The sequence below is a fragment of the Sphaeramia orbicularis genome, chromosome 9, assembly GCF_902148855.1.
Source record: "Sphaeramia orbicularis chromosome 9, fSphaOr1.1, whole genome shotgun sequence".
Classification (NCBI taxonomy): domain Eukaryota; kingdom Metazoa; phylum Chordata; class Actinopteri; order Kurtiformes; family Apogonidae; genus Sphaeramia; species Sphaeramia orbicularis.
The window spans coordinates 25012223-25037792 of NC_043965.1; the positions used below are offsets into that span (position 1 = coordinate 25012223).

The 25570-nt window shown below is 38.5% G+C and overlaps 1 protein-coding gene across 2 annotated transcripts in view; it reads right to left on the bottom strand.

The window, feature by feature from the left end:
* The window catches only part of pcsk5b (proprotein convertase subtilisin/kexin type 5b), a 61463-nt gene that overhangs the window by 3706 nt on the left and 32187 nt on the right, over positions 1–25570 (bottom strand). For both annotated transcript variants that reach the window (XM_030143990.1, XM_030143989.1), the window contains exons 10-20: positions 20627–20730; positions 17325–17442; positions 13352–13540; positions 12907–13043; positions 10826–10951; positions 10522–10624; positions 7344–7537; positions 5209–5293; positions 2987–3090; positions 2332–2470; positions 134–249 (exon numbers count right to left, since the gene is read on the bottom strand). In XM_030143990.1, coding sequence (XP_029999850.1) covers positions 134–249; positions 2332–2470; positions 2987–3090; positions 5209–5293; positions 7344–7537; positions 10522–10624; positions 10826–10951; positions 12907–13043; positions 13352–13540; positions 17325–17442; positions 20627–20730 — 1415 coding nt within the window. The remainder of the gene's footprint in view (positions 1–133; positions 250–2331; positions 2471–2986; positions 3091–5208; positions 5294–7343; positions 7538–10521; positions 10625–10825; positions 10952–12906; positions 13044–13351; positions 13541–17324; positions 17443–20626; positions 20731–25570) is intronic.

Consider the following 25570-nt stretch of genomic DNA (forward strand, 5'->3'; position numbering starts at 1 on the left):
CTTGGTACAGAAATTTCACAGCTGACTGCAAAATAAAAATGTACTACTGGACTACACACTTCATCTCTCAAGGCACCATGTATAACATAAACACATCCAGATCACTTTGTAGATAAGAAAGCTGACAACTCACCATCTTTGCAGATGGTGCTGACCACGCAGGCTCCTGCCTCCAGATTGTATCCACTGACACAGCTGCTGCAGTTTCTTTCACCAGGTCCCAAGCACTCATAGCAGCTATGGTCACACCTGTCAAAAATGCACCAAAAATGAGACACCTTTTGCACCATGTTTATTTTGTTCTAACATCAAGGATTTTACACATTAAACTGACTTTAAAGGGAACATACATCATATTTCTACTTTCAATTACTTAAAAAATGGTGTAAAAATCATCATTAGTGACTCGGATCAAGTAAATGTGATGGATTGTAGAGATACACACAGAATATATTCCAATCCGGTCCGGCTGATTTATGTGACCACTAGAGGGAGTAAGGAGTCATTCTACTGGTGTCTCATGATGGGAAAAACTAATGCCACAGTGCCTTTGACTGAAGCATCAGAAAGTCACGGTCAAGTTTATTTATATAGTGCATCTACAACAACTCAAAGTGCTGTACAAAGATATATAGAGAGTGACTAAATGGAATGAGAACCACTAAGAAATAACTTTTAGAGTCAAAGAAAATGACAAAGAACTAAAAGCTAGAAGCACTGCTGTTGTTTTCACTACTGGACACACCTCTGAGCTCTGAGTGTTTTGGTTCAATGACTGACATTTGAAAAATGAATGGAAAAACCTCTAGAATGGCCACAGCAAAACCTCCACAAGGTACATGATGAATTGACAATACCTGTCACAGACAAATTAATCTGGTATAACGGCTACTTATTGAGTTTTTCTTGTGCATAGTCTTTGAAGAAACCTAACAAGTGAAAAAAAGACTGACTAGAAATAATAATCAACAAGAACAAAAGAACAAAGTCACGGACAACTGGGCAATTAAGAAAAGTTAGCCACCTTGTTGAAACAACAAATTAACACTGGACATCCAGCAAATTTTGAACGTTTTATAATCATCATCATCATCACCTCCCAGCAAGAAGGTCCTGGGTTTGATTCCAACACCAGTTTAGATAACACATACCCTCTAAGACAGATGGAGTACACATTATCAGAGTATACAAAGGGGAGCTTGGTGTACTCAGAGGCTATCATGTAGGAGGCACTTTTTCTTTTTTTCTTTTTTTTTTTTGTTTCCTCAAATCAGTCTTACGCAGTGGTTAAAGTGTTGGCCACCCTGCTGCAGGCTCTAGAATTCTAGGATCTGTTTAGAATAGATCATGGTTTAGATGAGCATTGATATTGACGTACTGAGATACTAGAGCCATAGATTGTGTTATGATGTGACGCCTCACAATCCCATGTAGCCAATTTGGGTGTGTCTTTGGGTCATCTTGCACTTACTCAACATCATAGTTAATTTTGTTTATCAGATGAACCTGAATAACAGAAATAGTAGAGGGTTGTTTTACATTGAGGGGGAGGAAGCTGAGTTCTGGTGGTGTTTGTTGCGGACCTAAGGAGGTGGAGCTGAGCTCCTGCCCAATTGCCCTATGATTGTCTCCAAACTTTTGACAGGTGCTGTACATTGTAGTTAAATTCTTCAGCTTTATGTGTCAATTCAGAGGGGAAAGCCAAAATTAGGCATCAGTAAAAAAAAAAAAACAAAAAACAAAACAAAACAAAACAGTCATAGGATGATGAGACCACAAGGGAGATTAAAAAGAGTGAAGAAATCAAGTAAGGTGAAAGGGTGACGGGGCAAGTGAGTAATAAATAATTCAAAGTGGGAGGAAAAAAACAGCAGGGAGGCGATTCTACCTCCAGAATGATAAGAAAAGGCTCCACAGACATGATGTCTGACTCTGGAGGAGTCTGACTGAGGTGTTAGAGGAGGGAAAGTCATCATTAAACATGAGAGTATGAGTGTGTTTACAGTGCATTAAGACACATCCCTACACCAATGGACTAAATTCAGGAGGGCTTGTTAAATTATGATAGACATATTTGATGGTAAACTCCAACAACAGCACAATCCTGTAGGCTGTGACTAATGCTGATCTTTTAACCTCTAAATACTATAGTTCCCATTAGGTGCGGTGCAACAAAAAAGCTGATTCAAAAGGCGGATGTCACCTGCTGGTCAGTTTTTCAACATGTTAAATGAGAAACCAAACATTTGGCTCAGCAGAAGAAGTGGAAGGGAAGGCTTAGAGACAGAGGTAAAAGTCAGTGTGGACGTGTTGGCAGGTGTGCTGACTCACTTCTTACAGGACCTCTGCACCTGCCCATTGTCTGACATCTGCTCTGACAGGTAGTAGCCAGTGCTGCACGTTGACACACACCGCCAGTCCTCTAAAATGTAGCCGTCAGCACACCTAGTGCATGCTTCTATACCTGTACCTGCAAAACAAAGGAATACTCATTCAGAGGTGTTGTTTCAGGCGTAACAGGTCACATATTAAATTAAAAAGCTACAGAGAAATCAAGAGAACACTCTGACACTGAAATCATACATGCTGATATAGAAAGTAAATTGAATTTGTATCAACATTATCAACTAAAACTCATTTTTAAGGGTTCAAGTTACAGTTCATGACATACAGTGTTGCATCATAGGCTTTTTTAACATTAATGATGCCCAGCTAGTGAGTGTGTTTTAGTCTGTATGTAGTGATTTGTATAACGTATTTTTGTTATTTATAAAGTCATTATGACTGAGAATTGACGCTGACTATGCACTAGATTTGGTTTTACAGACACTTTGCTAAAGGAGTTAATGCAAAACATAAACAATATCTTTAATGTTATCATGAAAAGTGTAACTACTTTTGGTTTGTTATGAGACTGTGGCAAATCAGAACATTAAGGTACTGCATTAAGCCCTGATCCTTTGTTAAATGTCTTAAGACTTTTTACCTGCACAGGTGGCACAGGCTCGATGACAGGGCTCACATGTCCTTCTGTGGCCGTTGTAATACGTCCCTGGATCACATGTCAACTGACATTTGTTTCCCTGGAGACTGAAGAGAAGCAGAAAAGATATAGAGTGAAGAAAATATTAGGACGGTATATGTAGTATTTAGGAAATTTATATATTTTAACTTCCTTTAATTAACTCACAAGACAGCTGCACCTGAAGAAAGCCCATAATGTGTGTTGCAAGTTGGCCTTCATTAATACTTTTTCTGTTAGCAAAGATTTATGAATAAAGCAAAAACTGCAGTCCTGGTGATGTTGTTACTTATGTGGATTTACAAAATACCCAGCGGCCTTTTGTTCACTTCCTGACCAACGTATAGGAATGTGACAGCATCCTTAAATTATTCAGTGCAGTCAAACCTGTTGTTTTACCCACAGTTCTCAGCTAATGTTGGAAGTGCCAGATGTGGGTGTAGAGGTGAATCAAAAGTGGGTTTGGAGAGTATAAAGTCAGTTCTGCAAAGTCACCGTGAGGACAGGTTGCTGCACAGAGCTGAAAAACAGCTGGTCTGTGTTAGCTAACGATTCCCAGAAACGGTTTCATCCAGTCCTCTCTTCCTCCTCGACTTTTAAGCAACCATGAATAGTGCACAGAATGGGCAAGAGGACGCTCTCTGCATGTCTATGCATTTGTGTATGCGTCTTACTGTGGTCTTACTGGTATTCAGAAGAAATTATGGCTTACAAGTGTCCCCACCTCCACCTCTGGCTACACTAAATACTGAAAGCCAGGTTCAAGACCGCAATATGTTTCCAGCACTTCACATGCGTTTTCTTCGTGACCTATCAGGAATTCCAGCACTTTGAAACGCCCTGTCTTCTGTCCAGTCAAGTGTAGATGGGGTGGTTTGAAAAGACTGCAATGCAAGTGGCCAGAAAATGAACTGGAGCATGTCTGCATGGTTAACTAAATGGTTTATATGAGGGGTTCTTCAAAGTAACATTCACAACCTAAAATGGGCAACAGCTTGACTTCTTGTGGGTCTCCACACGATACAAGGATACGCAGGCTTTAATAAGCATGGGTCGTAGGGTGAAACACAGTTTACTCAGTTTGGGTCCCGAGTGGAAAACACTTGGGAAGCCCTGGTTTCACTGATTCATGCTGCGAACTCAAACCACACTGTATCACAACATGTTTGTGTGGAGTACCAACACTGTATTCCTGTACTGTATGAGTGAATAAACACAAAAGGTTTTTCACCCTGAAACCACAACACTGACATTCAGTTCAAATTGATAAAAAAAAAAAAAAAAAAAAAAAGGCCAAACCATGAGAACAACCTGTGACGGGGGTCACACTCAGCCACTGACTGTGTGTTTTTAATGAGCAACAGACTCTATGAGGGCAATGAAGGGCTGAACACCAGAGTTCAAGCAGTTAGGATGAAATGGGTGTCAGAAGATAAAACAGTGCTAAAAGGGTCATTTGGATTATTTTAAGTGGGGCTATACGAGGTACTTAAACATACTCAGTGTGTAACCTGTAGTGGATTTGAGCCCATTCTGAAGACAGCAAAGCAATGTAAAGTAATCTACTGGTTGAAGATTACTCAACCACTTGGTGGTGGTGGTGGTGGTGGGGTTTAACATTGATATAAGTGTATGCTATATTTAGAATATTTTCACTGCTTTACTTGCCATCATCCCTTTTTTTTTAAATACAGTGGGTCTCAGACCTATACACTGTGCAAATGTAGAATCAAAAGAAATGACCTTCTGAAGGCAAGGTGAAGCTGTGAAAATATTAATACCTTTTTTAAGTTACTAAATACCCTTTTACTGTAGGGTTTATCCAGAGACTCCACTTTTATGAGGCCATCTGATTACAATCTACAGCACAAAATACACTACCAGTGGTTATTTATCTCATACAAGCTGAGTTAAAATAAACGGAACTATGTTCTTCAAGTAAACTGTAGTGTTGCTTCTACACCAATTAAAAGGAGATTAAAATCATTTTAGATCCATTCCAATAATGCATCTGTAACAGTAAAATGTTCTAACACTGAACCTTATGAGATTGTATAATCACAAATTGCATAGCAACAGACACAACAAGACTGTTGCACAAACATGGCTGACACTGAAAACAGTGATGCTCCAGACACTAATTAGTAGCTCTTGTTAAGCTGTGCTCAGCATGACTGCCAGTTTACCTCATCCCTGGTTTACACTCTGTGCAGAGATTTGAGGTGGTGCACCTCTTGCAGTTCTCTGGACATCTTCTGCAAATGTTGGAATCTGAAAGACAGAGTGAGCCAGTCACACACAGTGGCTAATAGGAAACAGACGTCTGGGTGGGTTTGAAGAGAAGAAAGGGAGAAAAGGAGGAAGACAATGATGAAGAAGAAGCGATGTGAGGAAAGTGGAGAAAGGAAAGAGAGGGAATAAAAGAAGTAAATGAAAAAAACAGGAGGACAAAAGGCAGAGTGAAGAGATGGCAAGAGAGGAAAGGATAGAATGGAAATGTCTAAAGGCTGAAGTGGCAGGAATGAAAAAGACAAATGTAGCATTGATGGAGGAATGCAGATGAATATTTCAAAAAGCAGAATAAGGGCAGCGACACGCTTTGACACGATGCACATGGACACGTAGCGACAGGACTGTCAAAAAGAAATGTGAACAACATATCTGATCACCTTTCTGGGAAACCTAAGAATGACGAGGTTTAGTCATCAGAGCTGTACATTTCATAAGAATGTTTTGTGGAAAGTCATATGGTAAGAGCATAGAGGAGGAGACTGTAAATGAGGAAGTGAGGTTTTTTCAAAGATTTTCAGGACCCTATAAATCATTAAGGGGTGAATACTGGATATGGAAAGACCGCCAAGTAACAAAAAAGAAAAAATTAACCTTTACCTTTCTCTTTCAGTCGTATCTACTGAGATCTGATCAGTTAATTTTGTCTAACATCTAAATTGTTGACATATTTAAACAAGCAAAAATGACAGTTTTAGCTTCTTATATGCAAGATTTGTTTCTTAACAAAACATAGATCCCATTGCTTCTTTTGTTCAACTAATTACATTACTATGAAATATTAAAAGAAGCCCAGATGAGCTGAGAAGAGGCAGCAATTGACCGGCAGCCTGGCAAAATGAAAAGTCTAGAAAGCTCATTTAACACAACACAGTATTCAGCAGTGCCAGCATTTCAAAGCAAAAAATATCCACTACATTTTGGCCTGTTGAAATGTTATGATTGAACTTGGATCACATCACATCAGATCTGCTGCCAAAGACTTTCAGAGCAGCCAGGACTTACACTGACTTGGCTGCATACCAATATATAGACATAATTATAAGATATACACAGTCTCTTTCATTCCTTTTACTTTCATTCAGGCTGGCATGCATCCTCACTGAACATAATACAAAGCCCTAAGAACACAGTGTGTGTTAATGCCGTTGAATTTAACTGTTTATTACAAACTGGTGTTCAAAACTGGGAGAACGAGGGAAACATCTTTTAAATATAATCCACAGATTGTCCACCTGCAGATCATTATTAAAGGCATTTTACAAAAGATAGACTTTTTTCAGTCAGGCTATTGATAAAAATGAAGATTAACAAAACAACACGACAGCATAGAGAAGGAATCAGAAGAAGGGCCAGAGAAGTTGTACAGATAATACAAAAAAATACTGCTATTGATTTAATCTCTTTACTCAATGTATAAAGTAAAAAAGTAGGTCTTTGTTTCTGCGTAAAATTACTTGAATTTCACATCCTTTTAATATAATATCAAGACTATTGTTGAACATTAAGATTTCACAAGCATCAATTTCCAATGTCTGCAGAAACGCTTGAAAAGACAAAAAAATTTCATATTCTTTCATTTCATTTATATCTTGTATATTCTATGTCATTTGTGTCTTGCATCCATCATTGTATAACGTGGAAAAGAATGCAACAAGGAAGTCATGATGCTGATTTAGTTTTGACATGAAGAAGCCACACAATTATGCAAAATTAAAATAGTGCCCCTTAAATCTGTTGAATCTTAAGTAGAAAAACGGCTTTAAAATTACAGACATTTGTGTAAAAAGAGGAAAGTAAAACCAGTTCTGCATGTCAGAACAATAAATACTCAAGTAAAGCCCTGATACTGGAGTACAGGTTAATAAAGCATTTCTACTGATTTATTACCGAGTGCATAATATTCCGTCATTATGTCTTTTGAGAGATTTTACACCTAAGTATTAGATCAACATGCATGAAGATAATATTTACCTAATATTAACAATTAAATCATTTTTTAAAAGATTCTGTACTGATGGTAAAAACGTACCATGGTCGAGGTAGAAGCCATCGGCACAGGTGGCTACACATGTATTGGAGCCCTCATTGAGGTGGTAACCAGTTCTACATGTGGTGCACTGGTCACTGCGGCTACCGACGCATGTGTCACATGATGACGAACACTTCTTGCACCGTTTCCTGTCATCGCGGAAAAAGCCGCTGGGGCACTCAGACACACACATCCTGCATCAGATATGGACAGAAGGAGAGAAGATGGATCATGGAGAAGAAAGAGACTGAGGATATAAAGTGAAAACACTAAAAGAGGTGACTTTACTGTCAGGTTTTTGGTACTTAAACAGCATTCTAGTTGAAAAAAATAATAATAAAGATGACAACGATCACATTGTTCCATGACAACCTCCTCTGTCACTGGCTCAGAGTAACATTAACAGACACAAAATGCAAAACACATGTCAGACCAGAAACATATGGCTCAGAGTATTACGCAAAATAGTTTATGTCATATGTCAAATACAGTTACAAAGATTAAAACAGATGCATCATACTCTGTAATTGTCCATTGCGAGTTCAGACCTTTTTTTTTTTTTTTTTTTGCAAGATAGTGAATTTGGGACAAACAAAAGTAGAAGAGAGACAGAGTGTGCGTGCGGCTGCTATATGGTGAACAGGTGTAACATCTGTTGGATAACTTCACAGCCCTCTGTCACCCCTTCATTTCACCCTGAGGCTCCCTTCTGAAGGTGAAAAAGATCTCAAAAATCCTCAAGAGCATAAAACACACACACACACACCCACACCCATTTCTACACACTCCCACACTCCTTAAGCTTTATTCACACACTACAGTTTTCTGCCAAGAAACACATATGGCACGTGTGAACCACATAATCCACGTGTGCACGTACGCACTGCCATAGGTTTGCCCTCCAACATCAATACCATTTGTCTGCTATGCTGAAATGATTATTTGACCAATAAACTTTTCAAAAACACTGCAATGTAACGCCTGCACCAAGGACACCGGTAAAGGCGAGACATTTAAGCACTGCCAGTGAGTCCTTGAAAACATATACAGGCATGAAACAGTGACAAAAGTAACTGAAAGGACAATAAAGAGCTTTACTTCAACTTGCAAACAAGGACACAAATATATGAATACACAAACCTATATCTTTCATACCAATAAAGCACACTGGTGAGGATTTAATGTAAATTCATGCATACACATGTGTTTATGGTGTCTTTTTGGTGCTGAAATCAGCCAATTCTGTTACTAAATTAATGACACATAATAATGATGATAAGAGCCAAAATACACTGATTTCTATATCAAAGTTTCAGTGAAGAATGAAAAACTGTATAGAGCTGAATAGTTGCTGACCATTAAATTAATTTACAGCTATTTTGATAACGGCGGGGGAAGGCGGGGGTTTAGACAAAAAGGTCAAAATTGTGCGATTCCAGCTTCTTCAGTGTAACTTACCTTTGAGTTGTGGAACAAAATAGACATTTAAGGAAGCCATTGTGGTTTTCAGAACCACTTTTCCACCAATTTCTGACATTCTCTTAACCATCAATCAACTAATTGAGAAAATACTTAACAACGACAAAAATCATTACTTGCAACTGTAGACTATCACTAAAAGCACAGGTCAAGTAATAGATATTCTTTATGAAGAGAGTCATATTTTACAATTAGTTATTTTTTAAGGTGCACAGATTGCTTTAAAATCCATTTTGTTTGCACATCCTGGATAAGAGAATATGTCTAGAAAATGTTGAGATGGTGAGAAATTTTGAGACACACTTCTTAAATATAATAAAAATACTCAGATTTATTTGAACCAACTCTGTTACTAATTTAATAGAAGGTGGAAGTCGACCAGAGCGTTTCCACTCCTCCACATAAAACACACACGTATGAAAAGGGGAAAAAAAGGGTTCCAAAATTCAACATGCTTTTTGGTGAGTCTAGACCATCAAACACATACGTAGGGATGTAATTATCTGAACATTAAACACCGCCGCCATCCCTCCTCCTTCCTCCCAACACTCCCTCCAGTCTCCATTCATCAATTGCTCCCTGTGGTGGCAGAAAAGGGCAGCGCACCTCTAAAGCGAGCTAATGATAAGGCAGTGCCTAAGCTTGCACATTCTCATGCACCTGCATCAGTTTGTCTTTTATTAGTGCAGAGACCGCCGACACAAAGGCAATTACAACAGACTTTGATCCTAATAGGATCCTAAGGGCACGCACAAATGAGCACACATGCACAAATTCACAGTCACACACAGAGACGTTTATGTGCTCATGAGTGGAAGAGATGGGCTGAAAATTACATGTTCATCAACCAAACAGCATCTGCTATTATCAAGTCACCAACTCAACTGTTTCGTCTCCGCAGCCACATTAACCTCGCTAAGTAACAAGGAAAGCAGTGACCTATGACCTTTAATAGTAGCTTTTATTCACTTAATGCAGATGAAAATGAAACTGAAACAAACATCATTACCTTTGTCCACAGTGAGAAACCGCTTTTAACAAAGTTTGCCCTGTTGGTCTACATGGAAAATAATTTTGCTGGGTTTTTTTTGTTGTTTTATAATAGCTCACCAGATGCTGTAACTTTACGGGTTTTCGTAGTAAACGACATGGCACGCTGTAAATTCATGGTGGCACAACACCCATGTAAACCGGGCTGTTACACAAATGTTACTTCAAAGCAAGTAAACACACATCACGTTGAGTTAATAAAATCCATACATTCACTTATACTTACTTCAACTCTTTAAAACTTTTCATCTCGACTTATATTGATCTCTCTATTCATTTGAGCGTTTATTATAGACTCAGAGGCATTCGCACTCCTCTGGAAATCAAATAGAGCCAGAAAAATGTCTAACGCACAGCTCAAATACATTTTATAAAGGAGAAGGAAAAACAAAAACAAAACAGGTTTCATTTTGTTTTCACATATAACTCATATAATTGTCACCCAGAGTGAGTAAACACTGGGTGGAATGGAGAGAATGATTTTCTCTGTTCAGACGTTGTTTAAATATAGCAGCAAATATTATCCTTCATCTGTATTTGGAGTATATTTCACTCAACCAACCAGTCACATATTGGTATCACTCCACTGATTTATGTAATAATTTAACTTTATGTTTATGTTGATTAAACAAGTCTTAAGCAGTCTGACCTGGTGTTGTTCTTAAATTTGAGGAAGTAATGCAGGCAGTTGATGCACTGATGGGGTCCAGGACCTTCACAGCCGTTTTCATTACATTCAGAGTCACAGGGGCCTAGATACAGATAGAGTTAAAGCATGTCATTATAATTTACTTTTATTACACATTATAAACATTATCTAGAAACAAATGTTGCAGCACTCCCAACACAGCACAACAGCATTAAAATGTCAGCTAATATATAATGCAGGACGTAAATACTGCTACCGCTGTCTCCCCGAACGTAAGTACCATTGCTGTGGATTTATCACTCACCGTTGTACTCATCCTCCTCATCGGGGTGCGTCAGCGTGTCTGTGGAGCGAGGCTTATCGCTGCGCAGAGACGAGTACGGGTGCACAGAGGTACCATACAGCACCAGTGACCACTCCTTCAGTTTGCCTGAGAAAATGGCAGCATTGTAAATTTCACTTCAGTATAGATGCATTAGTCTTCCCCAACAGAGACCAGTTGAGAGTACCAATTTATTATTCCATTTTGATATACCATGTTGTATTCGCCTCATAAGAAACTACAAATATAATGTGAAGTGTGATTTTCTTGTAACACATTTATCGTGGACATTTTTCATTGTTTAAAGCTGCAGTGTTTGGTAGTTTCTTAATGTTGTTGAGCAAAAATTCCATGATTACCTTTTGGATTATTGCACACTAATGGCTAAAAGTTTGGGCAGTTTGTATATTTGAGGTATTTTTTGCCTTTCATTGAAATAGTACGTAGTGAAGAGAGACAGGAAAGATAGGGAAATAGGGAGAATAACATGTAGCTAAAAAATTCAAGCCTGGAATTTGAGCCCAGGTCACTGTAGTACAGCTTTGGGTCATGAGGGATGTGCAATGGGATAAACCACCACACGCCCCACTCTTTGAATATATTTGCCAATAAACATCTTGCTTACAAGTATTCTTCAATATATCCCAGAAAAAAAAGTCTCATGGTTTGAGTTGTCTGAGAGGGCATGAGACTTCTATATCAATTCCCTGCCTATGTTTTCAGAGTGTAGAAAATACACATCATAATACATGGATTAGTTCATGCTGGAGGAACTGCGGAGCCCATATAGATAATCAGACCCACATATTTTGGCTTTGTCCTAGTTAAGTATGTTTTGGAGGGAGGTTTTCAATGCCCTGAAGGAGGTTTTTAAAATGAATATCCCACAAAACTTCACAGTGGCAGTACTGGGAGTAATACCTGATGGTCTGGATAGAAGGGCAGATAAATACCTCTTGAATATATTATTCACTGCTGCTTTAAAGTCGATAACCATCAATTGGATGAAACCAGAACCTCCCTCGTATAATACATGGATTCAAAAAGTCTGGGATATTTACCACATGGAGCAGATCACATTCTTACTAAAGCTTCAAAAAAACCACCTGTACTAAAAGATGGGAACCAATGTCACCTCTGTTGTTGCAATAATATTTACTGGTGATGCAAAACCCCATGTTGTTAATCAAGGTGATGTCATCCTGCTTCTGACTAAGATTTATACAAACAGCCTTATTTTTGGAAGTGGACATTATTTGTTTGCTGTGGTTGTTATTGTTTTCTTTCATTTCCATCCTATGTTGCCTATGGAGGTTTGTAGGAGTACACATACAGCTGAGAAAAAGGAAAAGAAACTAATTGAACAGTATTTAAATGTATACATTTGTATTGTACTGATAAAAAAAGAAAATTAATAAAAACTAAGTAGAAAAAAAAAAAAAAAAAGCATAGATTTAGGCAAATCGTAGATATTTGTTGACAGTTTGGGTGTGACTGACAGTTGTAATTACCAGACACTAATTACATTCTATCAGACACAATCTGCATGTGATTCAAGTGCTTTACTCTTGGCCCCAATTTTCCATTAACGGCATGAAATGACATTAGATCTGCATTTATATTTGGTCTTTTGATTTGGACTGAGAGGCAAGAACTGCAGTATTTCCAAATGTGTATTTTCAAATTCTGGCATTTTATTTCCCCTGACTTCAGCTCCTCCAAATCATAAATCTATATTATTGTGCTCTTTACCTAATATTTGCCACTGCTATAGGTCAAGTATATTAACTGAACCTTTTAATGATCCTCACGAGTCTCTAGTGACACAGCTAACAGCTTTTTTTTTTTACTACCCCCCTCCATTTTACACTTTATTATGTTGTTAAATTAGTCGCCCTTTTGCACAGCTAAGTTCACTGCCTCCAGAGCAACATGTGTGCCCCTGATGGTCCACAAAATAATATCCTCAGCTTCTTCAGTTATAATTATTACATGTTAAAAATCAAATGGATGCACAGGCTTATGAATATTTTGCATTAGAGACATTTACAGCACTCTCATACCAGGTACTTTCTGGCTGCGCAGTTGAGAAGGTGAGTCATAGATCTCAAGGACCCAATCTCCTGCTGCCTTCTCTCCCCAGCAGTGGGTGGTCATAAACTCCCAGTTCTTAAAACCCTCCATGGAGTGATCAAACAACCTGCACATAAAAGACACACACACAAATACGTCACACAAAGAGTCACAGTTTCGCATAAAATGTGGACAAAATGCAAAGACGATAGTTTATTTAGGGTGAATGGTGCCTCCATAGTGTGCCCACAGTGAATGATGTATTCACTGTCCACTTTAAGGTGTAAAACCAGATTCATCTTCAGAGGATGTGCATGTGATGTCAGTACAGGGCTGCTACTAACTAAAATATCTCAACTTTCACATCAATTAAAGAACTGATTTTGACCACCTCTCCTTTCCTTATGGTTTAACATTACAGATCACATCCTGTACCTGTTGGCGAGCAGCTGAGACTTTGTCCCTGAGGGTGAGGTCAGGTTGATTGACAGGTCCCCACGGCGAGGGTGTGTGATTGTAATTCGTACAACTACATGCTCCAGGTAGATCACATGATGGTTGGCGCTGTCCGTGCATCCTGTCGCCTTGTACACCGACCGAACTACATGCTCTGGACGGATAGTTCTGGAAAAACAAATGGAACATAGACAAATATAAGACATGATATTGATCATAACTCACATCATCATTAACTATCTGTCAATTAAACATGATACTGAACATGTGTATAGCATTAAAAAACTGCAAAAGGTTTCTTCTTGTATTCTGTCAGTGAACTGATGAAAATAAGAAAGGCTGATTTAAAGTTTCAGATGCTCTCATTTCGTACCCTCTGTGGAAAAGTGAAAAAGTTTCTCAATGTTTGGTTGAAGTTGGGTAACCTTTAGTAGTCATCATTTTCACAGCAGAGGATGTACCTGCAGAATGTGCGCCTATCCCACAATAATAATGTGCTTATAGCCTGTACGCTCCAGTGGCTCCACTTCTTTCAGGAACGAGGTTGGAGAATGCGACTGTCTCACTACGGAGACACTCTGCTCTATTGACTCTCATCAAAAATGCCATTAGTGAACAGCATAACACTCGACAGAAAGTTTCAATGTCCTTCTAAAAGCAATCACACAAACCTCTTTTGATCTAACATCCGCAAGAAAACAGTGAACATTGTACAAAAGTCCTTATTTAGTCCGTTTCTAAAAGCTGAACCTGCCAAACAAAGCAAGAGCCTTAAGCACGATAAAGATGACCACAAAAAAATGACAAAACAGCCAGTGTAAACACCAAATGACCCCTTGAATAACATCTGCAGTGTAATCTACAGTAAGAGTTAGGTACACAATACCAAAACCAGTAAAACATGGACAGAGTCTTGTACTGGGGACAATGAATAGAATCTTGCCAGATGAAGGCTTTGGAGAAAAAGTCCAGCATTCACAGTTTGAGCGGCAGGGCCAAATCTGCACAATAACTCACTGCAGCTCTGGATTACATGCATGGGTTATTCACTGGAAACTAAAATGCAGCTGGTAAATTACACTTGCTGGCAAAACACCGCACAAAAGGATTACTTTAATTAATTTTTGCAGGATAGGGGGTTGAAAGACAACCCCAGTGACTAGTGCCTGATTCATCCTTTACTCAAAACTGTTTCTGAATAATGTTTTTAAGATGACATTTTTAGGGGTTAAGTGTTATGACACAGGTGTGTATTATTCAGAGGGAAATAAAAAGGAGGCACTATCGGGTGGTAATAACCATCTTCAGCTGGGTATTAGAACATGTTCTGCACACCGAGTCCAAAAACTAATTAGAACAAAGACTCATGTGAAAAATTCTCTGGTATGACATTCAAGCAATAAACTCCTGGTAAAGACTAAGAAAGTTTATAAGAACAGTGGCTTTAATGCCAATAACTGTTGAAAAGAAAACATAATATATGCATAACTGTGGAATACAGCTAAGAGTAGCAACTCTAATGCATCCCATGAAAATGTGCACGTGTGCAACAAATACACCTGCATCTATAAATTACAGTACATTAACCAGTACGTATGAAATGAGCAGTTATTTGATGAAAGCAGCATGTTGTGAGTTTCTTTTCCAGGTGCCATTAGTTAAAAAAAAAAAAAAAAACAACAACAAAAAACAAAACATTGGCTCTTTTTACATTTTTTCCTCCAGCTCAATCATTGATGATTTACATAATGGAAAACTGGCTGGCACTTCTCCTCACAGTCTAATAAAAACAATTTACATTAAAAGTTCTTAAAACAGACAAAACTCAAAAGAAAGAAAGCAGTATGAGGGAGGGAAAACACTGATTGTTTCTTTCATAAGTGGTCGATGGCTAGAAAGCAGACAGCAATAATAGCTGAGAAGTTTGAGGCTGACATCACAGCTCTGGCTTCTCTATGACACAACGCAGATAACTGAACCGTACGCATGGGACCGAGCAGAGCAGATGCACAGCTGATTACCACCAGCCTGATTGCACACAGATCAGGCAGTTGTCCTGGTGCGTGCTCCAAGTGGAGTGAGCCGAGCGATTGCAGACAGACATTACCAAACGCAGTCAGAGGGGCCAGCCAGAGGGTGTGTGGGAATAACAGCACTGAGGTGACGGCTGCACTTATGCAGCAGCTTAGAACCACTGAACACACACATGTACGCACAGACACTTGTGGCTATGTAACTAAAAAAGGAAAAGAGACGCATGTAGACCTGCTTCCAAAAGACATCAGTACAGTCGATGGAAAAAAGGGGGGGAAGGTACTCTTTTACTTGGCGTTTGTTCGTCTTACATGCATGTTCGTGACTCAAGTGAGACAGAGACAAAGCGATTCATTTAAGAAAAAAAAAATCATTCAGACATTTTTGGAGACTCTGAAAAGTCCATTTTGAACTGGGTTACACATCCATTTTTCATTATGTCTTCCCTGTGTCCTAAAACCAAAACAAACTCCTTTGTTTTCTAGCGATTGCCTGCTCCACTTCCTCTGACTTCTGTCATAACACTGGATGGACAAAGGGATGTTCTGCTTAGGAACAAGACTTAAGCCCACAGTGACTGGACAGTGGTTCCACCAAGTATTTGACACAAGCATAAACACACAACATCAAAAGTGGACAGGATTGTTTTTACTTCACTCATGTAACAGTGAGCATTTCTCCAGAAGCTAAAACTTATTACACGAGTCAGGAAGCCTGAGCACCACTGCCTTTTACAGGAGCTGGACTTAACATAAACCCCATACGAACTGACTTACGCACTGAAGCAGAGCAGGCAGAATGACACTGATAATGCTGCAGTCGCTGGACACTGAGCTTTAGACTGAAAGAAAACCAGTTCAAGGCCCAAGTTCAGCCAGCGAGCCCAGCACAGAGCACTGCTCACACTTCCAGCTGCATCAAGAATAACAAGCTGTGAAGCTCTGGCTCCGTGTGTGTGTGTGTGTGTGTGTGTGTGTGTGTGTGTGTGTGTGTGTGTGTGTAGTAAAGGTCTTATGTGAGAACCACCCTGCCAGAACTAATGCTTGGCCCCTATCAAGGTACAGCTTGCACAACTGCACTCTGAAACACATGCTAGTGCATAAAATACTAGAGAAAGAAAAAATAAGAAAAGACCAAAGACAACTGAGGCACAGACTGTATAAGAGGCACACAAAAAACAAATAGTTCCCTCTTTTTTCTTAACATCACAGCCATATTTTGCAAGATACAGTACGTGTCTGTCTCTAAGTTACTTCACTTATGCAATATTACACTTGAAGCTTGCACAGCACAGAGCACTACAGAAATGAGCACTGATAAGAGGATCACATATTTCAAAGAACACCACAACAGTGAATGTGCTTGTCTGAATATTATCCATTCATCAATGGGGCCCAGCAATAGATTTGTCTGTTAACTAACAGCACCTAGATCAATAGGATGCTTTAAACAGTCTTTAAAGCTACAGATATATTAGACAGAACAAAATGCTCTTCAGTGAATAATAATTTCAGATTGACATGGTTGTTCTGCAAAAACTTTCAATGACCTCAATAAAAACTGTTAAACTGACATCTCCTTCACCTCCCTTATTAAAAATGTAGAATGCCAGGATATTACAAAACCTTAACATCTGGACACAGGAGGTTTCCTACTCTCTTCAAAGTCTATTTTCAGTTGTTTTGCAGTAAGGGCTAAAAGTTTCCACATTAACGTTTGTAAAAATTGCAGACAAGATCATGATTTCCCCAAAATGTTTATGAAGGCAAAAACCCTACACATCTGAAACGCTGATATTAGGTGAGCAAACAGACAAACAGAAAGTTCCTATTTATGACCAATTTCAAGGTGTCTGATGACGTTTAAGGCCAGTTTGTTAGCACCTTAAAATGACTGCTACGATTTGTGTCTTGTTTACCTTATCTGCCGTTCTGCATTCTCCACGCAGACGTGTTGAGGAGGAACTGGCTTCCATCGCTCCGCTTCTTTCACCATCGCCTCAGCATCCATGAGGCCAAAGCCATACAGGTGGCTGACTGCAGAGGAAAGTGAAAAGTCATAGTTGTATTATACGGTTATTCAAACAAAAATGACTGTGAAGATTAATGGAGTTTTAACATGTGTCCAAAGTCTATCTTAAAGGTTCAATGTGTAATATTTATTGACATCAAGTCGAGAAATTGAAGACTGTAACCAACGAAACACCATTCACCACATCTTCCCTTTGGGTCATTAGACACAGTGTTTGGTTTCGGTCATTCAGGGCTTTTTAGGTTAAGGGATATTAATAGGGCTGGGTAAAAAAAAATCGATTTAATCGATCTTAGATCGATCTCATTTTAATTTTGCGTAATGAATTAATAGTGAATGAGACTGATTTTTCAGGGCAGGACCGGGAGGACGCAGAACCGCGGGTGGCTCCGTCTTGTGAACCCCTGGGGAAGACTTGGTCTCACTTTCGAAAAAGACGCTGAGGGGAAACCTCCTCCGCTGGAGGTCCTCCGGCCTCAAACTCGAACCCGCAGTGTGAAGGAACTCTCCGTCCGGCGGGTCACGGAAGCCGGTCGCTCTTGGAATAATAACTTAGATCCATACTATCACCTATGGCTGAGTATGGAGTTAGAGGAATACTTGAGCGACAATGTCCGACCGCTGCACTACCCGTGACCAACATTCACGGTGCGCACACCCCCCAGCCCCGCTGCGCTTCGACCAACAATCATGGAGCAACCCCCCCACCCCACTCCAATGTGTAGGAGCCTCCAGCCATAAAACAGAATAAAGATGACGAAGTCCGTTCTGATCCACTGTAAAAACATGCCAATGTTTGTGTCCTGTTCATTATTTCAGAGCAGATTCAGCTATTTCCTGCTGAAATGTCAGATTTATTTCCTTTCTAATATAAATATGGATCCCAGTATTGATGTGTTGCATGACTGCAGTAAATAATCAGGTTACAACTCAAAACTGTACTTTGGTATCACTAAATTAATCTGAAACAATTAATACTGAATCGAATCAATATTGAATCGAATCGAATCGTGATTAATCGATTCAGAACCTTATGAATCAAAATCAAATCGATTATGGAAATTGGCCATGATAGACAGCCCTAGATGTTAACCCTCATCCCTACTCAAACATAGCAGATTCCATTAATGCATGTTCATGGTGGATGCCACCTATTTTAATAAAACATAAAAAGAGAAGAACACTGCTGAAACAGTGGACTCCATGGACCTGCTTCTGGTAGACAAGTGTTTTGTTATAACCTAATGAAAAATGGATTATTATATTTAATTTGTGCAGTTTAATTCGCCTAAATCCAAGGTTCGGACACATTTTTCATGGTCAAATTCAAGCACTTTTCAAGGGTCGTTTTCAAATTTTTCCACCACAGCACCTTATTGCTGGGGTAAAATACATAACAATAAGAATACATATATTCAAGATTTTTTTTTCACTTTTTATCACAATGATGTACATTGTATTATGTTATAAAAATCTAAAATCATGTTTCATAATAGCAAAAGGTTTAGAAATTAAAGGAGAACACAAAGTTTTATCCAAAAAAAGGGAAGCCACTTGTTCTTCAGGCACATTCACACTGAGCCAAAGATCAAGATAAAAAAAAATTTACCTGGACTCTATCTGAGAGTACCCTGTAATTTTGTTTTTTGACAAAGTTTTATTTTTCCAAAGTTATCACCTATCTCTAAGTAGCTTTTGCTTGTCATCTAACCTGGCAGAATTAATATTAAAAATGAATATATAAATCATATCAGAGTTATAATTCCAAGCACTTTCAAGCACTTAAACTGAAATTCAAGCACTTTTGAGACCTTGAAAACACAACATTAAAATTCAAACATTTTCAAGGATTCCAAGCACCCATACAAACCCTGTAAATCTAATCTGACCAACAGAACCTTCAGTACATACTCTCCACTATTAAAATAAAGTGATAAGAATGTATTTTGCAAGATCGTCGTCATGAAATGAACTACAAAGTTTGGAATCATTCGCCTTATGTGCATAGCTGATGAAATATGAATTCCTTCCATACTTGTCTCACCCCCCTTTAGCCTGTTCTGTTTCTCTTTAGTTCCTCTTTGAAAAAAACAGTCACTTGGAAATCCTCCAGGCACACTGGGCCTGCAGCCTGGTTGACCCTTAGTGTTCACACTCACACAAACACAAATCCACACACAGACACAGGTATGCATACACATCCACCAAGTTATGAAACAGCAACTGCCACATAGTCCGTGACAGATGGCAGCTGCTTGCACACAACTGAGGCAGGAGAGAGCGGTTCTTGGGAAGAGCCATCCTTTGATTAGAGAGACATGCATATTGATTTTTCTGCAACTGTTTCTTCTTTCTTTCAAAACAAACCATTTCTGCAATAATTAATGACAGCAATTGTATCACATTTTCTGACAACTCAGGAAACAGCATGACTATCCACTTTATTACTATCAAAAAAAAAAAAAAGAAAAAAAAGAAATCACACTTAAACTGAAGTAACACTGTCAAAATCAAACTTTAACTGTTTGGCCAATTAAATAACACCTCAGAAAAACTAATGACTAATAAAATGGTTCTCATAATCCAGTGTTCCTTATTAACATTTCAATAATTTAACTGAAGTAAACATTCAAGGATAGTTTTTCTTTTGATTTGTAATAAAATATATGCCTTAATTGTAAAGAAATACTGCTGCGATTACTGTACCGTTCATTTGATGAAAACCCTTTTTCCTCAAAACTGACATAAGTCTGATTGAATCATGTCATATAATTTCAACAATATCTCTACTTCTACATAACTGGAAATAATTACTAGACCATGTTAGATCATGACAAAGTAGCAACAAGTAAACTGGTTATTAATGTGACTTATAAAGCCATCAGCATTTTCTTATGTATAAATGTGAGGAAAATCCTGTCAAAAAAAACGTGAAATATTTGTTTTCCCACTTCAGTAAAGAAATAAACTTTACTTGAACAAAACGCAATAATAACAGGCTTATAAATTTACATCTGAACAGAGTATTCTAAGAACAGAATGTCAAAGGGGCTTTACTCTATATGTCTAACTTCAACAGAAAACACAGGTGGTCTAATACTTATAAAGCTGCACTTTTTCCATTGTAAATTTCTTCTGTATGCAGGGATACTCTATGTAGTGTGTCTGTGTGTATTTGTGTGTTTGTACCGTTGTATCCAGCAGCATTGGTCTTCCAGTCAGGAGCGCTCAGATGTCCGGCTCTAGAAGTCTTTACAATGATGTGCTGAACATCTCTCCATGTTAGAGCAGCACTAACAGAAGAAAACACACAATAGAAACATGTTTAATTTAATACATTTATGCTGTGTGCATTTGCAACAGAGCTAAATTATTGAATAGCCGAACTAAAACAGTAGGCTACTCATCGCCTCTCATTGAATTGTGGTGGTAGGAATAAAATAATGTCAGAAAAGAAAATGATGGTAGGTAAGCAATGTAACAGGGATTAAAACAGGAACATAAAAACTTTAGGGGTAGAGACAAAACCATTATAAATAGAATAGTGGTATGTGTTAGTGATGTTGGCTTGCTTTTGCCGCCCATTGACAGTAGAGGAGTCGATGAGTTTAACATGTGTACTGGAAAAATATCGAAGTGCTTTTCTAATTCTGCTCCAGCAATGAAATAATCAACAGCATAAGAATACATGTAGTCCTTCCAAAACACAGTGGACAAATTGTAGAAAGTCTGGAGAAAAATATTAAATGGTCTCCCGCTTATGCTCTAAAATCTCAAATTACACTTGATTACAGGTTACTAAAGAGCAAAAGGAATCATTTAACTTTGATGGACAAAATATTAAGTTTTCTAGTTAACGTGTCATGTCCTAAACAACAAACAACCAAAAGCATCGACTAGTTTAAAATGTTTAATCAGTGATCCACTAATCCTATCATTACATGTAAATAATTCAGGTAAAATGCAATTTCTCAGCTTTTCATCATTATCAAATATGACCCATTTGGATGTTCAGAGACTCCATAGTGAACGTGAAAACACCATCATTTTCTACAACACTGATTCACCAGTAAAACCTACATAGTTTGACAAATGACAGTGGTTGTAGACGCTTGCTTATATATTCAGTTAATGATATATTTTACTGGAAAAAGTCATTTTTTTCCTCTGTTTTCTCCATTTTGAAATGATAACCTTTGAATTTGCTGAGATTTTATGGATATCTACATGATTAGTAAATCACATAAAGGAAAATAAGTGATTTTCACTGAATAATGCAGGGTGTAGAGGATAATATTACACTAAATGGTGATAAAACACTTACGAAATGTTAAATGTGGAGGGGAAAAAAAAAAATCTTTGGAAGTCACCACAGAAATAATTCTAGGTTTTTAAGGGTTAAGATCCATAAATAAAATGATGGCTGGCAGATGGGCAGAAACATTTTATGCCAGGGGGATGCAAAAGAGGATGAATGGGACTTAAATGCAAAAAGAGAGTGCAGAATACTGTAATATAGTCTGTGGTGGGTTACTAGGAGGGAAAACTGCAGCTGTGATGAAGAGAAGAGATGCCCGTTCATCCATCCCTAGTCCCTCAAATCTCACGTGAGATCCATTACAGGATGGCAGCCATGTGTCTCGACTGCTTTGATCTCCCAATGCTACATTAAAGGGAAAAACCAGGAAGAAGTGGGTCACCAAGTTTCCTGGGATTCCCTTCCATCTCATATGCCGACCAGATGCTCCACTCCCTCCCCTCATGTCACTCCCTCTCCATCTGAGACCTCCAAAGTCTGCAATACTCCGAGGCCACCGACCTAAAATTTATATTTAGTGTTTGTTTAATATTTAGGTTGTGGAGGTTAAGAAAGATACACAGGTGAAGCGAAGGATAGAGGCCAGGTCATAAAATGCATCTGTCCTGAGTGAACTCTGTCTTCGCCTGCTGAGTCACTTTCATAATACGTTTCCGTCACTGCTTTCTGTGATGTTTTTAAGTGAAAACACACCAGGAGAATAAAAGTCTTGGCTGCTGCTTTGTGCGTATCTCTTGGGTAATGCTGTGTATAGACATCTGCCATTTGGGTTTTACCAACCACTCATGACGCATTTCAGTCATGTATGGTAATCCTGATTTTACTCACTACGGAAACAGAAAATTTATCCTCAGCAATTAATTTTTCACAACACTTAGAGCCTGTGAGACAGCTGAACTTTTCACATTTTCTCTTTTTTTCCCCCCAGTTAAATTAATGGACTGTTCAGCGAAACGTTTTTGCACTTAACGTGGTTATATTAAGTCAAACAGCTTTTTGATGGTAGGTATGTGATTGGAATCAAATAAAAAAGCCATTTATAGAAGGAAAAATGTAACATAAGCTTCAGAGGTTACTCCCCATTTTAAGAAGAACAAACCAGCAGCGCCTTATCAAATGCAATTGAATGAAATAGATGAAAATCAGAAATAGAGTAAAAATAATTAAAGGATGGCTACACAGACAAGTACTATGAAAAGTCAGAATAATTAATGTTCAGATCAATATTAATAGGCCTATCTGCCACTGTGTAATCGTGGTCACATAAATGTTTTATGGTCATTAATTAAAAGTGACTTTGGCATCGTTATCTAGGCCATGACAGCCTTCCCATAAACAAGCCAATACTAATTAATGGGGCAGCTCACATACTGGGGAAAACCATAGGCAGCAGAAAATTAGGATGTCTAATATATGTTACTTGGTGCTTCTCTCAAGTTTAATTACAGATAAAAACACACACTGGAAATCTGCAGGGACAGAGCAAAGAATGAAACGCATGAAGGACATGAAATTCTTCCATATGTCTGCATTTCAACTACAGCTCAGTTCAGACATATGAGCTCATCCATAGGCATTTTCACATAAATTTCTTCCTTTTCTCTTAAGTTTGAAAATAGGCAAATGGAGGTGAAACTAGCGCTGTTTTCTGCCCATCTGTCCCTGCTTTAGTTTCTTAAACCCTCCCAGTAGATGAGCTTCTTCTGTTAGGTTATCCTCACTCAAATCTTGTTTATCCTTCCAAATTTCCTCACTCCTGCCAGCATGTTCACTAACTTTTCCATGTCTTTACTTGCATGGATAAATGGAAACGAGAATTTCTAAAAGCTGGCTGGTCCTCGTACTGGGCTGGGTCATACAGTGATAAATCAGGTGCCCAATACACTTAAAACATACACAACTTTGCAAAATGTACGAAGGATTAAGCAAGGGAAGTAACATGTTCCAGTCTAGTCTCATAACAAGGAAAAAGACCTCACAGTGGAGTCTGGAGTAATGGCGTCTTGACATGTTTATCACACAAAGTTTGCTCGCTTTCATTCACCAGATAAGCGCTGATAGCATCGGTATTGCACGGAGTTTGTCTAAACTGTTTCTCTCTCTTTCATCTTCTCCACTCTTTGCCTGCGTGTGTATGCATGCAAGTTTATCCACATGAGAAACTGAATGAATGGAAAGAAAGGAAGGAAGAGCATTTGCCTTGAAGGAGGAAAAAACACCATCGTGAGAGTTGTGGAGGCACGACAGAAAAGGAAGTGAGAGCCAGGAGAAAGAAGAAAGCAGGCAGGCAAGGAGTGGTGTGTGATAATCTTGTTGAGGAAACAGGCTTATGTGCCCAGCACTGCCTGGAAACCGAGAATATTTTCTACTGGGAGGATTTGGATTGGATTATCCAGGTTAAATGAAGTGACCTCAGCCTACTGAGCTGCTCAACATGTGATGATGGGGTAAAGCCCAATTCAGAGTCTCTGCACCTGCACCATCAGTTCATGAATTTCTCACGAAGAAAGCATATCAACAGTTTTCATCCACGGCATCAGGCAGGTATCAGACCAAGACAGGACATTAAAATCAACTGAGAAACCTGCCTTTAGAATGTGCTTTTCTTTTACTTTCAATTGAACCTCAAGTATCTGACTTTCAAATGAATCTCAACTCCCTCAAGCCGAAATATTTGGCATGGACACAGCACACTCCAAACATCTGTCTGGTACAGTTGTTGAGGACAATTTGAAATCAAGTGAACAGTACTGCACTCCTGCCTCTGCTGCACATATTACATTAAAAAAACGAAACAGCCAATCATCTGTAACTGTTCAGATAATATAAAAATTCCAACCATGAACGTGGTGCATTAGTATTGATCTAATAAACCATATAATTTAATACAAGTCTCTGTTATACGCCACACAGACTACACATTTAAAAAAAAAACATAGCCATACATTTTCCCATCACATTCTGAAGTTCATTTTTATACACTGCCACGTTGGAGCTAAATGTACCAAAGTGCACATGCAGCAACGTGAACGGATGCCATCATTCACAATTAAAACACCATAAACATGCAGGAAACCAGTGACAGAAGAAGAACAGCAAAGCCTTCAAGTATCTGCACTAAAAAATGGAAACACCCCTGTAGGTGACAATGACACATATCACATGAGACTGTTACACAATATAGTGCAATATCAAAGCTATGTGTCCAAGCCCCAAGCGTACAGGCATTCTACACTTCAGCTCTGCACAGCCGCCACCTCAAAATGTCTCAATGGACTCTTTAATCCTGTCAAGTTCAGGGCAGTTCAACACCGATGACAAATTAGAACCAGACACAAATCTGACAAAAACTGAAAAAGAAAATTTAATAACATAACGCACCAAACTAAACAGAGATGTTTTAATTATTTCAACTCCAGACCCTGATGAAATGAAAATAAATGATCAATGTGTGAGCACGCATCTATGTATAGTACATATGTCTGCTCTGAAAGCCTGTCTCTGCACAAATGTCAATGGGATTAAAACAGAGAGAGCTTTTTAGAGCAGTTGTGTTCATGCCTACCACTTACTTGAAAATAATGTACACTGAACTAAAGAAACACAAAACACAAGTATGTGTATAGAGAGATTAATGTTCAGTATAATTATAGTTTATTTGGTTCGTCCTCTTCTCAAACAGCTAATGGTTGATTCATGAACATATAAACACCTCAATTAGTTACACGCTGTTGCACTGACAAGAATGCCAGTAGTTAATTCAGTAAAATTTTTCATAAGTTATGGTACGTTGAAAAAGTAATCAATTTAACATT